At 43.3% G+C, this 14318-nt stretch overlaps 1 protein-coding gene across 1 annotated transcript in view; it reads right to left on the bottom strand.

Moving 5' to 3' along the window:
• CARD11 (caspase recruitment domain family member 11) overlaps nucleotides 1–14318 on the bottom strand; it is a 43609-nt gene that overhangs the window by 11673 nt on the left and 17618 nt on the right. The window contains exons 2-12 of the mRNA XM_051778694.1: nucleotides 11155–11367; nucleotides 10425–10562; nucleotides 9480–9805; nucleotides 8339–8518; nucleotides 6326–6478; nucleotides 6107–6232; nucleotides 5421–5618; nucleotides 4807–4986; nucleotides 3726–3780; nucleotides 2412–2509; nucleotides 1149–1252 (exon numbers count right to left, since the gene is read on the bottom strand). Of these exons, the coding sequence (XP_051634654.1) occupies nucleotides 1149–1252; nucleotides 2412–2509; nucleotides 3726–3780; nucleotides 4807–4986; nucleotides 5421–5618; nucleotides 6107–6232; nucleotides 6326–6478; nucleotides 8339–8518; nucleotides 9480–9805; nucleotides 10425–10562; nucleotides 11155–11367 (1771 nt within the window). The remainder of the gene's footprint in view (nucleotides 1–1148; nucleotides 1253–2411; nucleotides 2510–3725; nucleotides 3781–4806; nucleotides 4987–5420; nucleotides 5619–6106; nucleotides 6233–6325; nucleotides 6479–8338; nucleotides 8519–9479; nucleotides 9806–10424; nucleotides 10563–11154; nucleotides 11368–14318) is intronic.

The raw sequence follows: 14318 nt of genomic DNA, 5'->3' as shown, positions 1-14318 counted from the left end.
CATTAATAAAACAACCTTTTTTCTCCATCTTGAATTAATACAGCACACTTATAAAGGGGACTTGGAGGACGATATAGGAGAAGCTAAGGGAGACTAGAATAAACACTGCCTAAATCCTCAGCAGCCTAGAAAATTATAAGGGAGAACCAGCTGAGGATGCCCTCAGTGGAAAGCTGCCTTGTAAAGCTGTTTAGGAAGAGAGAGGCAAGTGGCTGTCTGCCCAAAATCAGTTTTGAAAAACATAAAAATCTGAATAAAGTTCTAACAAAGATTAGATATTAAAACCAGATCTAATAAAGACCTCTCACATATATTGTTTCCTTCTAAATTGCTTTGCTTTGGTTTTTTTCCTCCTTCTGCTTGGGACCTTGGGGGACTGTTTTTGTATCTTCTGATGTTTCTGATACAAACACTGATGCCATTGACACCAACACAGTGTGGCATTGCTACAAATCTTTCAGAAAAGGAGCCAGTGCCATTTAGGGAACTGTGAGGCAGGAGAGGTCTCTCTCCTTCCTGCCACCGACTTCCCACTCACCAGCTGATCTGATTTCTATGCCAGGGGAAGTCCACAGGGCCATGACCCCACACAAGTGGAAGCTGCAGCAGAAGGTGAAGCCGAGGGCAATGCCTCTCTCTCCCCTCATTGCTATGCTGAGATACAGAGCCCTGAGCCTGACAAAAACCACCTCCCTCCTCCACTTCTCCCCCCTGTTCTTCACAGCCATTCAAGCAGTTCTGCTCTATTTTGGCAGCTTTACAGAGCAGAAGGAGGGGCTTTGAGAGAAGGGGAAAGGACAGGGACAGACACAGACAGCAAAACTGAAGCTGTATCGGCGTATGAACGTAGAGCACTGTGTCCAATAGCACTGGTGCCATTTCAGTACTATGTCTATTTATGTACATTAAGAAGTCACTGTTGCAGGGGTATCACTATCATTCATCCCAGTTGAGCTATCAGAGACCCCTGAGTGTTTTGGACAAGTTGTGGGATGAAGGACTGTAGCCTTGAGAAGTTTAAGTAAGTTAATCCTGCCGCTTTATAGAAGCTCCTCAACTAGAGCCAGACACAAGGACATCTGTGGCCCTTTCTGCCTTCTCCTTGTGACAGCAGGTTCCAGACACGTTTCCCCAGCGTGGAGACCCACCTGCAATGAGGGGCGTCCTCTTTGCACCGCCGGACTATGGAATCATTTCCTGGAGGCTCGGGAGTGGTCGACATGATGCTGTCATTGCGATTCCTCAGCGCTTGCTTTAAGCAAAACACCAAAAAGGTGTCAGCAAGGTTATCTGTCTGAAATGTGCTCTCATTGCTAACTCACAGCTGCATTAGCCTGTGGTCCTCTGCTCTGCACACGACAGTAAGAAAAATTGATTCTGGCTGTGCAGAGTGCTGCATACAGGAGCATTCATACATTGCAGTGTCTCAGCACTGTGCACAGCTTGGGTGCTGGCACTGTACCTTTTCCTGGGACCACAGGGCTGCCTGATTTACTAAACCATTGTAACTTTACCCTTGATGTGTGCACGTGTTGCACAGCTGACATACAGGATGAAGAGGATGCAAAGCAGAATGTATGCATACTCATATATATATAAATAAGGAAGAAAAATACATATCTCCATACATTAAATTATTAATCTCCCAGTACACTGGAAACTAAATTTTGAATTGTAGGAGAGGGAAGACAGCGTAAATCATCTCAACATCCAACAGATATTCCAAAGAATATTCCTAACCCTGCTAAGCTTATTAAAAGTGGCAGAGAGTTCTTTCCTGGCTATTCTTGAGCATAATTTTAATTTCCTGGGGGCAGCATTTTTCACGGTGTTCTAGAAAGATGTTTTGTTCTTTGTTATTAACACTCTGCGAGAGCACTCTCTCTATCTGGTTGTCCTGCTGTGTCAGTGCTCACATATGTATAATGGAATATCTACCTTGGGAGATTATGGGGATACAGCAAGCAGGGAAGAAATGGTTTGAGTATGGTATGCAGAAATTTCCAACTGTGATCTGCACCCCTTTTCTCACTCACTGATACTTATAGACAGGAAAGGCATTAGGGAACTCAAAAAATGCTTAAAATTTTCTTAAATAAGTTACAAAGCAGCTTTGAAAGCAAATCTCTTTCTCCTAACAGTAAATGTGAAATGGCATAAGGAGACAGCGAGAGGTCATAAATACCTTTGAAACATCTTTAAATAAACATAAACCAATTCTGTTATTTTGGAAAAGGCTAATAACAGGTTCTAACAAAATGCGGGTAAAAGGATTAAGGGAGCTGCTGACAAGGGCCTTGAACGTGATCACAGCTGGGATGCTGGGGAGTGCTAATGCTAGGTTGTGAGAGTTCTGAGCTACAACAGGAGGAACAGTCTAGACAGGCCAGGGGCACGTGGAGGCTCCTTACAATCTTGCTGACTTCACAGCTGCTGATGGAGACAGAAGAACTCGTGTCCGTGCGGCCGTTGCTGGCGTCGGCCCCGTCCTCGTCCTGCGCTCTCACTGCTGCGCTCGTGGGAGACAGGGAAACACAGACAGCACAGGAAACCAGGTCAGATCACGGCCCAGACAGAGTCTGCCACAGATGTGCAACACTTTTGTTATCTTCCCATTTGATCTTGTTTCCCTTACCCTGTACTGGACATACTCTGTGCCCTGCAGCTCCAGTTCCCTTTCCTTTCCCGTCAGCTCCCAACAATGCACACAAAGACCCAACACCCTGGACAGACTCTATCTCAACTCTGTTCCTTATGTTTTTAATAGATCTATGAATGCTGTCTGCAAATTGAAGAAGGATTGTTTCATCAATTTGTGTTTTAACTTCATCTCCTGAATCTGGCAGTCCGCAATAAGGCTGACTCACTGATCGTGCTTTTTTCACAACAAAAAATTCACAGCATGGACCAAGAAGCCTGAGATCTCTCAGCAGTTCCAGATAAAACAGTGTCAATGTCTTTGTGGACTCCTTTCCTTCCTCAGAACCTCTGATTTGTACTAGTGATGTTCATTGCCTGATACCAAACCTACTATTTAACATGGAATATCTTGGAGCAGAAACAGTGTTTCCCACCATATTTTGTAAAAAACAGGGATCCCACTGCCACACATAACAACTAAAGGAAGTGCCACCTACAATGGTGTTTGGTTTGAGAGCAGTTTTACATAAATAAGCGGAATTAGGAGTAGTTCAAACATGACTATACAGCAACAAACTTGGTAACTTGGCAGCTGGCTGGTGGGTGGGTCAATCACCCTCCCCCAGCTTTTGCAATGCTTTAGATTTAAAATTAATTCCCTTTTGCTGAAGGACAAAAGAACTCATTAGACAATGACTTGTTGAGGGCCTTTTCAGCTTGAATGATTTTTCCAACAGCAAAGGGAGAATGGTATAATGACTTCTAGTACAGATGTTACACAAATGACTTTAAAATTTTTGTAAACTTAAAGGGAAAATCAAGTAAACAGAAAATTTAGGTAAGCTATGGGATGCAGTATTTTGTGTGTCTGTGGAGTTATCTTTAGATGGAGAGGACATTTAGAGAGAACACTAGACTACTTTATATTATGACACTGGTAACTATGAGAGAAACTGCCTGTTTTACTGACTTGGACTTAGTTAAGACTTTCCCTGGTTGGTATATTTGTTAAAACAACTTAAAGAGATTAAGTGATTGAGACAAAGCAGTGGAAAAGGAATAAGAACGTGGATGCTCTTTCTGACCTTGAAACTCTGATGTTTTGTTCATGCTGACAGGGGATTTAGCTCTTGGACTTATCTAAAAGAAAGAGGACAAAAATCAGCACAAATGCAGAACACTTGCCACACACTGTAAACCAGATATTTTCCACCCTTTTTTTTTTTCTTCGCTGTTATGCTGCAATATATTTGCCCTCCTTTGAACAACAGGACCCCAAATTCAGAAGATATTTAGCTATTTAAATGCCATGGCAGCCATCGAGGGTTGGCTACTTGACTGCTTTGGAAAGTCTTCCAATTTCCAGATTCTGCCGAGGGAACAAAGAGACAAAAGGTGAATTGGGTGCCTTGGGACTGGTTTCAGGCAGCTATTAATACAATGGGCATCATTTTGGAGGGTGCAATGTGAAAAATGCAGCTCTGTTGCCATAAGTAATAATGACAGTCAGAGCTCAGAAAGGTTATGAAGGGCAGGGACAATTCAAACGCAGATAAAAGGAAAGGGAACCTCAAAACCCCGAATGTTAGATTTTATATTTTTTACAATTCATGAATGTAGCATTAGGTAATAGCTGTGTGAATGCAGCTAGTCAGGGAAATCATGAACCTAACCCATGCTGCCCCTTCCTCTTAGGGGAGAGGAAATTGCCATAATTTAATTCTAAATTAGACAGTTAATTTTGCTCTAGATTGTGTCCATTTCTTTCTATTTTTCCTTCCAGCTGATGTGAGCTTTTTCACCAATGCTTCTTTTTTCTCCTTCAGTGTGTGTTGGACCTTGGGCATTATGTAATTTTTTTCCCACTAATGTTAAGGAGGCAAAGAATCAATTTATTGACAATGCTCCAAGAACGTGAATGAACAGCAGAAGCAAGATGAAAACACAAAATGGGCAGAAGGGACAGAAAATGGCCTATGAAGCCTGATTATATCTGCTCCTCAAGATGCAAATCACCACAGGGCAAAAACCGACAGCTCACTATCAGACACGAAACAATTCTTATCTTTACACCACAGCCCTTTCAGAGGCACGACCAAAACATGTGTTATGTCTGTTAGTTCTATCAGTATCAACATATCATTCCAGCCTCACATTCAGACACACCTGGATTCCCTTCAGATTCAGTCTTCTCTTGAGACGAGCTTGATCAGGCAAGAAGAATTTGTTGTCTTCTGGAGAGTCTTCAGAAGTGGAGGAGTCATCGGCTTCCTGACCGTTGGCTTTTGGGCTGGAATTCCCGAAGGTCTGGGAGATAATGGTAATGGGTAGATTCCGTGGCAAAGTCTAAAGATCACAAGGAAACACTTTACTTCTGAGACCAGCTTGGTACAACTCATGACCTTTCTTTAGAGTAATCTGGTTGAACGTGTTGTGACTCCAGAGCCTCAGAATCTTATGCAGAACGTGGTGCCAGACCCAAATCAGTAATTTAGATTATTTGTGGGGATTCCTGTTCACTGGGGCATGTTCCTCAGAAGTACTTGTAGTTTCTATCCCAGTGTAGAAAACAATTGGTTTGTTGCATTTCATTCCCTTCCATTTAAAAATCAAGCTGTGAAATTCCAGCCTTTGGGAAACCACATCCATGACAGACAACCTGAACCACACTACAGAGAACAACTCGCAACATTCACATTTAGTAGGAAGAGATTATTTTTTTCAGTTAATTCATGGAGAGAATTAAAGAAAGAAATCACACCCGTGTTCCTCAGCCCTACCTGGTCGAGGAAGTTGTTGTCCTTGGAGAGCCGCCGGAGTTTGCACTCCAGGTTGACAATACACGCTTCCTTCCGAACCACCTCAATCCGGAGCTCGTCATTCCTCTCCTCCAGCTCTCGGATCTGCTTCCTGTACTTATCCTTCTCGATCAGGCAGTGTGAGTACTGCGTCTGAGCCTCGTCGCGCGAGCGGAACGCCTGCGGTGGGGAGGAGAAACCTCTTCGGCACCTGGGCACCAGGCACTTCCCCTGCTGGGTTTGTTTGTGAGGTGTTTGGAACAGGGACTTCAGAACTGGCACCCAGTCACCAATTAACACAGCAGTAAGGAGCTGGATGTGCCACAGCAGAACCATTAAAAATTATGATGATGAGGGTGGTTCATTTACAGCTCCCTCTTGGCTGGTGGGAAAATGCTCCAGAGTGCAAATGGGGTGACTTAACACTGACATAAAGCCTTGCAGTGGCTGTTGTTAAGACCTTGGTCCTGCCTGCCAGATGCTACACAGTGGAAACAACCCAATATTATCCTATGCTTAATTACTGTAATGCAAATTCCAACAAGTAATTCTTTTAACTGCTTATTTTATAACGGTATTTTGGGCCCAATTACCCACAATTCCCCAAAGTGACACAGAAGAGATGGAGGCTTTTGCTACTGATTTCCCCCACTTTAACTGTTAGATACCTGGTCTCGCTCCTTTTCCACCTCTTCCAGCTGTATCATCACAGTGTTCATACGGTGCTTGTACATCTCACAGTCTTTTCCTAGTGTTGAGCACTTCAACTCCAAATCCTCTTTCTCCTCAAGATACTGGAAATGACACACTGTTAACCAGCACTGCTCTCAGAGGCCTTTCGGGCACCACCCTGAGACATTCCATCTCTCTCCCCTTCCGCTTCTCACCTTGTCTCTCAAGTCCTCCACGTGACGAATCTCCTCCTGGAGATTAAAAATCTTGTTGACCAACTCGTGACGATCTTCCAGTGCCTCCTTACGGTCGTGTTCCAGAATATCCAGGATGGCTTTGTCCGAATCCGGCAAACTCCGCTTGTCAGCCTGAGGAAAGACATTGTCATGAGCCAAGCCAGGGAAACAGAAGATACCATTGCAAGGAGAGAAGTAACAGAGACAGTAACAAGCAAGAGGAATAGAAAATGGACAAGGTATTGCAGTGGGAAAGCAGGAGAAGAGATAGACATCTGTTCATATTTTAAAACAGTGTCAGAAAAGATAAATAAAGGCTGTCTTGCTGTCAAAATAGTCTGATGATGGAATTGTTTTACTGGTCTATTGTACTGGCTATAATTTGATCCATATTGGATGCAGTGACAGTTCTTCTCTCCAAGTCCTGCATTCAAAACTTTTTTCTATTAATCAGCTCTCACTGAGCACAAACATCACCCTTTGCCTAAGAGCAGAGCCTAAGAAAACATTCAGGGGAATTTTTAAAGCATGCACAGCCTTTGCAGGGCTGTGCTCAGAGAATATTAAACATGGTTGGAGTGGTTTGTACCATTGTTTCATTTTCTATACTGCCCAGCAATATTATTTCTTTCAGATTTAAAATTAACACAATTACCAGAACATGTTCTGACACATAAAGTGTCATCTAAAATTAACCATAAAAGGAAGATGAAAAAAGCATAAAATTGCCAGCACGAAATATGCATATTTATTTTTGAAATATCTAGATTAAACTGGAGATTTTAGGGACATTCTGGTTATCCAATATTTCTAAGCATACCTAAGCATTTCTAAAACAAACTGCTTTGAGGTTTGTCCATACTTTTGCTTTGGAGTATTTCAATCCTATTTTTAGATATTTCATGATTATTTCTCTCTCCCTTTAAGTGCTATAAGGCCATTTCAATTAATATAAGAGATTCCACATGGATCAGAACTCCCAGAACCTTCTACACCACACCCTTTTTCAACCTTTGAATTGGATTTGTGTTAGAACTAGGAATCATTAGGCACTGCTAGAGGCTACAGCCCTTTCTGAAAGACATTCTATTGATAACTTTTTGAGTGTCATTTTAAAATGCCACAAGCCTTTTCTAACAGAGTGCTAAGTACTCTCACAGGTACCCTAATATTTGGCTAAGCTTTTCACAGAGGAGTTCTAAATTTGCTGCATCACATTTTTCCCTGTGCAAGTTACAGCAGAGTTCTACAGGGCACCCTGGTACCCTCTGAACACCCAAGCACAGAGACCTTTATCACCCTCTGCTTCATTAAGACCGTTTGACACAGATATGACAATAGCCTAAAACAGGGTACACAAAGGCACTGGTAGAAATTTCTGGGCTGCATTTAGCACAGCTCTGTGGTGACAGGCTGGTACAAGGAACCACAGCAGGGCAAACCACAGAGTTGAATGCTCAGCAATTAAACAGCTGCACTCTGCACCTTGAAGGAGCCAATGTCTCCTGTACAGCTTGATTTATTAGATGACAATTTTTTTGAAGCACTCCTCCTCCTGCACGTGTTTGTGCAAAGAGCGCCACAGACAGCTGGGAGCTGTACAACCAACCTTCTGTTTATCCAAACTGCACTTATGCTTGTTGTAGCTTTGCAGGTGGAGGTTTCACCCAACACTTCCTGCACTATAACAGGAGTGTGTGTGAGGAGCAGTAGCAGAGACCATGCCACTGCCTCCTGTCCATAGGTACCAGTTTCCCCGTTAGACACTCATCTCCCTGTCTCTTACTGAAAACACACAGGAGCTGTCACTGCTCTCCCAGACTCCTCCAGACATTTAGATCCCGAAGGGCAGCCTCCAAGGAAGGTTGTGAGGAGATGTGGGGGTGCCTGGACACAAAGACTGGTTGTAATCTGCTGAATCCATCCTCAGGGTAAGCAGGAGGGGCAAGCTGAAGCGTCAGGAATTTTAAACGTAGCAACCTCCTTTAATACCTGAATGATGGACTGTAACTCCTGGATTTTGGTCTTCATCATCTCATTCTCCCGCTCCAGCTCCAGAACCTGTTCCTTTTTGGGCCGGTTTTCAATGTCATTTTTCAGCTTCAAAGACTGGTTCCTCTCCAGCTTGCACTCCTCCTCCACCTTGTTCAAGCGATGCTTCAGCTGGTCAATCTGGAGCAGTGAAAAGGAGAAATAGGAAAGGAAAGGAAAAGATTGCTCTGATAACACTCTCACTTCCAGGTGAAAACATACTGTCATAGATGAAAAGATATCTTAAACTGTGAATGCTAAAAAGGAGCAGACAACTGGTGTATGGGAATGTGTGTTGAATGTCCACAACTGAACTGCTGAACTCTCAAAGCACAAACCTGCTACTTGCCAGCTACAGCTGGCATGGGCTGGTATGGAATTTTTAGAACACCTGGACTAAAAAAAAAAGAAAAAAAAAAGTGGCACATCCTCAATCCTCCAATGAATAAAGAGATATGAAACAGAACTAACACTTAGGAGGCTGACCACGCACTGAGCTTTTTGCACAGGAAAAACAAGAGCTTTGAGTTCTGGATAGGAAAGAAGGGTTCCCAAAAAATAAAAAGTGATGTCTTATGTAAAATATTTGATATCATGGGTTCAAAGTTAAAATGCAGCATCCACCATGGGTAGTTGTTTGCTCCATCTCATCTGTCACACACACACAAGCATGAATTCTGAGGCACTTCAAGCACTTCTCTAGGTAATTTAGGTATTTCCTAAATTACCTCAACCTGTTCCAATGCTCTGTGTGAGACTTTTTGAATAGACCTCCAGCAAAACTGGACAACTGATAACAGTAATACCAAGATATTACTGAGCCTCAAAAGCTAAAATTATGTTTTTAGCAAACATTTATGTCTTTTAAATTTTATTTTTATTTCTGTTCTGCTCATCCATTGCAAGTATGTAAATTATCTGCTATTAATACACATCACTGCAGTTGGCATTTCTGTACAGTCATGCCTCTAATCATCTGGGTAAGCACAGCAAATGAGAGCTCTGCACCTTTCTGCTGTCAGAGAAGGTCTTGTTTTGTCAGATGCCACTGGCACCCTCCACTGCTGCTCCTGACTGAAGCCCCTCAGAGCATTTCTCTCACCTCTAACTGGAGGTCTCGGCTCCTTATCACGGCCATGCTCTTCTCGTCACTCAGCTGGGCGTATCTCATGGCCAGATTGTAGTTCTCATCCTTCACCTTCACCAGCTCGTCGTTGTAGTTGTTCCTCTCCTCCTTCATCTTGTTGTACCTCTCCTGGAAGGTCAGCAGCTCTATCTTGTTCAGTTTGAGCTGCTTTCGCTCGTCCTCCAGCTGCCGAGACTTGGCCAGGAGCTCGCAGCGCTGCACGTCCTTCGTCTTCACTTGCTGCTGGAGCTTAATGATCTCATTCATTAGGAAATGGGTAAGGCCTTCATGTCCCTCCTCCACTGAAAGTGTTTGAACAGCTTGTCAACGTCTAGTAAAGCATCTTATTTAAGTTATTTTATTAATAAGGTAATAAGTAGGATCAGCAGAACTGAGAAACAAATGGCCCAGAGTATGCACAGAGGGGTAGAATTTGCACAAATTCATACACATTTGTATATCTAACTGGGAACAGTACAAATGTTCCACAGCACACTGCTACCAGAATCACAATATAGGCACATACAGCTTGTCTGGATAGAAAATGAAGCCTTTACATTTGTCCTGTTTTGACTGAGCCTGTGGAAACAGCACAAACATTGTAAAATGAATCTATATGAGTACAATTAATGCGAATGCCTCAAATGTGCTGTCCACAGTTCCAGTGTTCCTTCCTCTTGGGATTTCTGGTAATGCCTGTCATTCAATTTGAAGCTCTTCAGCTCTTTTCAAACAGCTGATATGTCCCTTCTCTTTATATATTACCTGTTGCTATCATGTTTTGCTTTGAAGGGGATTGAAAAACTGCAGAATGCTACAACAAGATTAGCTTTTATTTCCATTTCCTGCCTGAAAAAAACAAACTCAGTTTCCAAAACAGTCTTTATTTCAACAGGCTCCTCTGTGATTGATTCTACTCACCAACAATAGTGGAAAATCTCCGTGTGGGTTCTTTCCCTGTTACCAGTTTGTAGAGCTCAGGGTAGTAGAACTCCAGGCTCTCTAAGAAAACCACATAGCCCCTTTGGCCCTTGGTGTGGAGGATGTCCAGCAGTCTGCCTAAGGACAGACAGAGAGGTGACACATCAGCACCATCAGCAAGCACCATATACCTGAAGTCAACTCTGCTTAAGGTTCATCTCTGCCACAGCAATGGGCTGAGCAAAATCTGGCTGATTAACTGAGTTCAGCTGAACTCATAAAGCAATGGCTCCAATTCCTTAAGTTTGTGGTGATGGTTATTCTGAAGGAGTGCTGGCAAACTGGTCTCTGGAAGAGAGATTTCAAAAGACTCATTATTCAGTAGAGCCTTTACAGGCAAGGATGGCAAGTCCTTCAAATCATGAGGTACAGCAAGACAGCTGGAGAGCTACTCCTGGAATGGCACTGGCTGCTGCTCTGTATTAACTGAAATATTTGCCAAGGCTTTGATGGGAACATGAACCCCAAGAGCTCCAGTCTGCACAGCACTGCAAAGAGTCTTTGTTACCAAAATAGCAGCAGCAGAATCCCTCCCTATATTAAATCTTCCACAAACGAGATATAGGGTTTCCATTTGATAATCTGTAACTGGATAGAGGCTCCCTCCAGGCTTAGCAAAGCAATGCCGTTCACAAAGGGATGCAGATGCAGCCATTCACCAAATAATTACCTGCTCTGTTAATTTTGGAGGGCAGCATAAGCGAGTTGAGCACCTCATCCTCGTCCTGCTCGTCGATGACCTTGCACTGCCGCAGGTAGGGGGTCAGTTTGGCCGGGTTGATGTACCGGCTCAGCATGTGCCGGTTGCATTCCACGTTCTCCCACAAAGCCTCCTCCTCATCCTTCAGTGTCTCCAGGCAGTCGTCCATCTCTGGCTCTCCTCCTTAACAAGGGAAACAATTGGCAAATGAACACCAAACAGGACAACTTCAACCCCAGCACTTTTTTTGTGCTTCCATGTCCTATAGGATGAGCTTGGAACCATTCCTGAGTAATACTAAAACTGAGGTGAAGTGCAGCCTGTCCACAGCTCGTCTGGGGAGTGGCAGTTCACAGAAGTGCTGTCTCCAGTCTATGAACTATTGCTCCTCACTCTCCAGTGATGGAGCTGCACTCAGCCAACCCCATGAAGGTCTCTGCAAGTCAGAGAATCCCTCTGCTCAATGGGAGCAATGGCAAAGGGCACCGCGCAAAGCAGGAAGGGAATGAACCTGCAGAGCTCTGAGCAAAGACTTGCTGCAGGTAAGGAAGGCTCTTATCCTCCCCTCCTTTGCTCCTCCCAACTGTACCCATGTGAACCTGCATATATGTGATGAGCCAACACCTGTAAATGGCTGCACACAAGGAGAGTTAACTCATGAGCAGGCAGCTCTGCAGCCAGGTTGGGATGGTCTGAGGGGTGTGAGTGCAAGCACCTGTGAGCTCAGACCTTGCCTTTCCCCGTGGGTGGGTAGGTGTGAGCATTGCATCACTGCAGGCTGAAAATGTTCTTGACTCATGCAAATGTTGTCACATGATTTCTGAGTGCTTGATAAGCAATTTCCTGCCAACTCCTAATTTGTACCCACCTCATCAGAGAAGGTTACAAAGCAGGCAACACTGAGGCAAGAGAACTTGTACTGAAGTTAAAACTAAAGAAACTTTGCAAAAAAAACAAAAAAAAACCAAAAAAACAACAAAAACTTTCCTTCTTTATTCTGTAATAAATGTTAACCTTTAAACAAATCCTATTTTTGCATTCTAACTTTCACAGGATCTTGTGATCCAGGTGGCACACAGAACACAAGCTTCTATATCAAGTTATCTTACCCCATCAGAGACTGTGGTGAAACAAGAATGTGCAGTTCTTGGGTCATAGGAGATGAGAGCTGTGCTTTATGAGGCTTTGCTGGTAATCAGTAACTAAAGACCTCAAAAGCAACATGTTTTTCTCAGCTTCCAGCTTCAGGAACTGCACAGCAGCCTGTGTTACACTGAGCATCCCTGGGCAAAACCAGCTTGTAAACTGTAAAGCCAAGGGCTCATTTTGAAAACTAAAGCCAAAAGTGCTAATCTGCTAAATAGTGTGTCAGTGTTCTTGCATGATGAAATATAGAATATTCCTACAAAAAAATAATAAAGCACGCTCTCTTCTTAATGCTTTTAAAAGCTTCCCCAATTTGTCAAAAATCATAGTCTGGGTTTCAATATCCCTATGGGAAAAGTCTGGATGGGTTCTTCATAGTATGGACAGCTTAGAGAAGAATTGCCAGGAGCTCTGCTCTTCTCCTGTACTCCAGCAGCTTTCCCAGAGTTCTTTCCATTGCAGTTTCACATTTTGGGAACCACTTATTCTGCATTTGCTCTCCAGATTCGTTACTCCAGTGGCTGCTATTAAATGTTTTGGGAGAGACAATGGTCCTCAGAGGGTGAAGAAGACCAGGGCTGCTCAGTGGGATCCAGAATCATGGGGGCATGGCTGTAGCTGTGGGAAAAACCTCCCTGGTCTTATGAACTCCACACAAGCTGCATGAAATTCTCACTGAAAGCCACAGTATTTGTGCAGGGTAAAGATGACACTGCAGGAACAATCATAATAAAGGTAAAACAACAGAAAAAAAGCTTTCTAAAGCTGGTAGCAGTGGGAGGAATGCTGAAGGTGAAAGAGCCTTATCTGAAGTCGGCACACATTCTCATGAACCTCACTCTCCACCACTTATTCTGGAGGAAACTGTATTTCACTTCAAAGGTGAATTTAACAAACACCACATAATTGGAGAAGGTGAACTTTTGGGAGTAGAAGGCAGTGAAGCAGAAGGTCACACAGTACCTCAGTCATCTCACAGCCACAGCCACCTTCTGCAGCTAAAAAAAGGAGTGTGGCAGGCCCTTTAATTCTGGAGTGCAGCAGGGAGCTCACAGATGGACCTCAGAGTGCAAAGGAAGCACTTGCCTGAATTCCATAAAATGCAAGATATCCTGTAATCTGCTGCACTGAACCAGAAATTATTGCACACTGTCAGCAGTTCCCTCAGGACATTAGTAAGGGATTTCTCCATTAAATGATTCCAAGAAGAGTTCACTCATCAGCGTAATTCTCAACATGAACACGCTTTTTTTTTTTTTACCTGACATTAAAAATACCTTTATCAAATAGTCCCTCGTGTATGGGCATAATACATCCATACTGTTATTTTGGGGACATAATGTTTAATGGGAAAGTAATAAGTATATTGCATGAGTGGCTAAGAATTCTAAAAGGAGATTTCTGGTAGCAAACTCCAGTTAAACACAGTCTATTATCAGGAGCAAGCCCTGAGAAATGACATTTAGTGGACTGGTCCTTCACTGCCCTGTAGGAATGTCAGAATCTTCCTTTTACTTTCTTCTCTGGAATTCCACCTTGGAAATGCCAGAAGGACAGCTGAGCTCTGTCCTAACTCCCTGTGCTGTTCATCCCCTGCCAGGGAGGTGTAAGAGGGATCACTCCTCTCTCTCCCAGAGCTTCAGGCATTGCCTTTGTTGTGTTTCTTTGGCCAGGCACAACCCCCACATAACTCCACTGTCCTGTGGAGCCACTCCAGAGAAAATAGCCATGGACAGCTGATATTAGTGCAGCACCCCTCTTAATGAGCAAATAGTTATTTGATTTAGTATTTAATATAATACCGAATAGGAAGCAAAATGTTTGCTATTGGTGGGAATTTTGGTGTGCTGGTCAAAAACCCACATGTAACAACTAAAACTCAGTGGGAAACCAATAAAGGTTTTGTATTACTGGCTTTAATTTCAAAAGTTTTTCAGCAGCATATGCATTTTCTAGGCATTTAAAGGCCCTTATTCCCTTATTCTGTC

Source organism: Manacus candei, unplaced genomic scaffold (genome assembly GCF_025592945.1).
Source record: "Manacus candei isolate 608988 ecotype Guabito, Panama unplaced genomic scaffold, ASM2559294v1 h1tg000002l, whole genome shotgun sequence".
Taxonomy (NCBI): domain Eukaryota; kingdom Metazoa; phylum Chordata; class Aves; order Passeriformes; family Pipridae; genus Manacus; species Manacus candei.
Note: the sequence above shows the minus strand (reverse complement) of the source record. Positions and strands in the feature narration are given on the sequence as shown.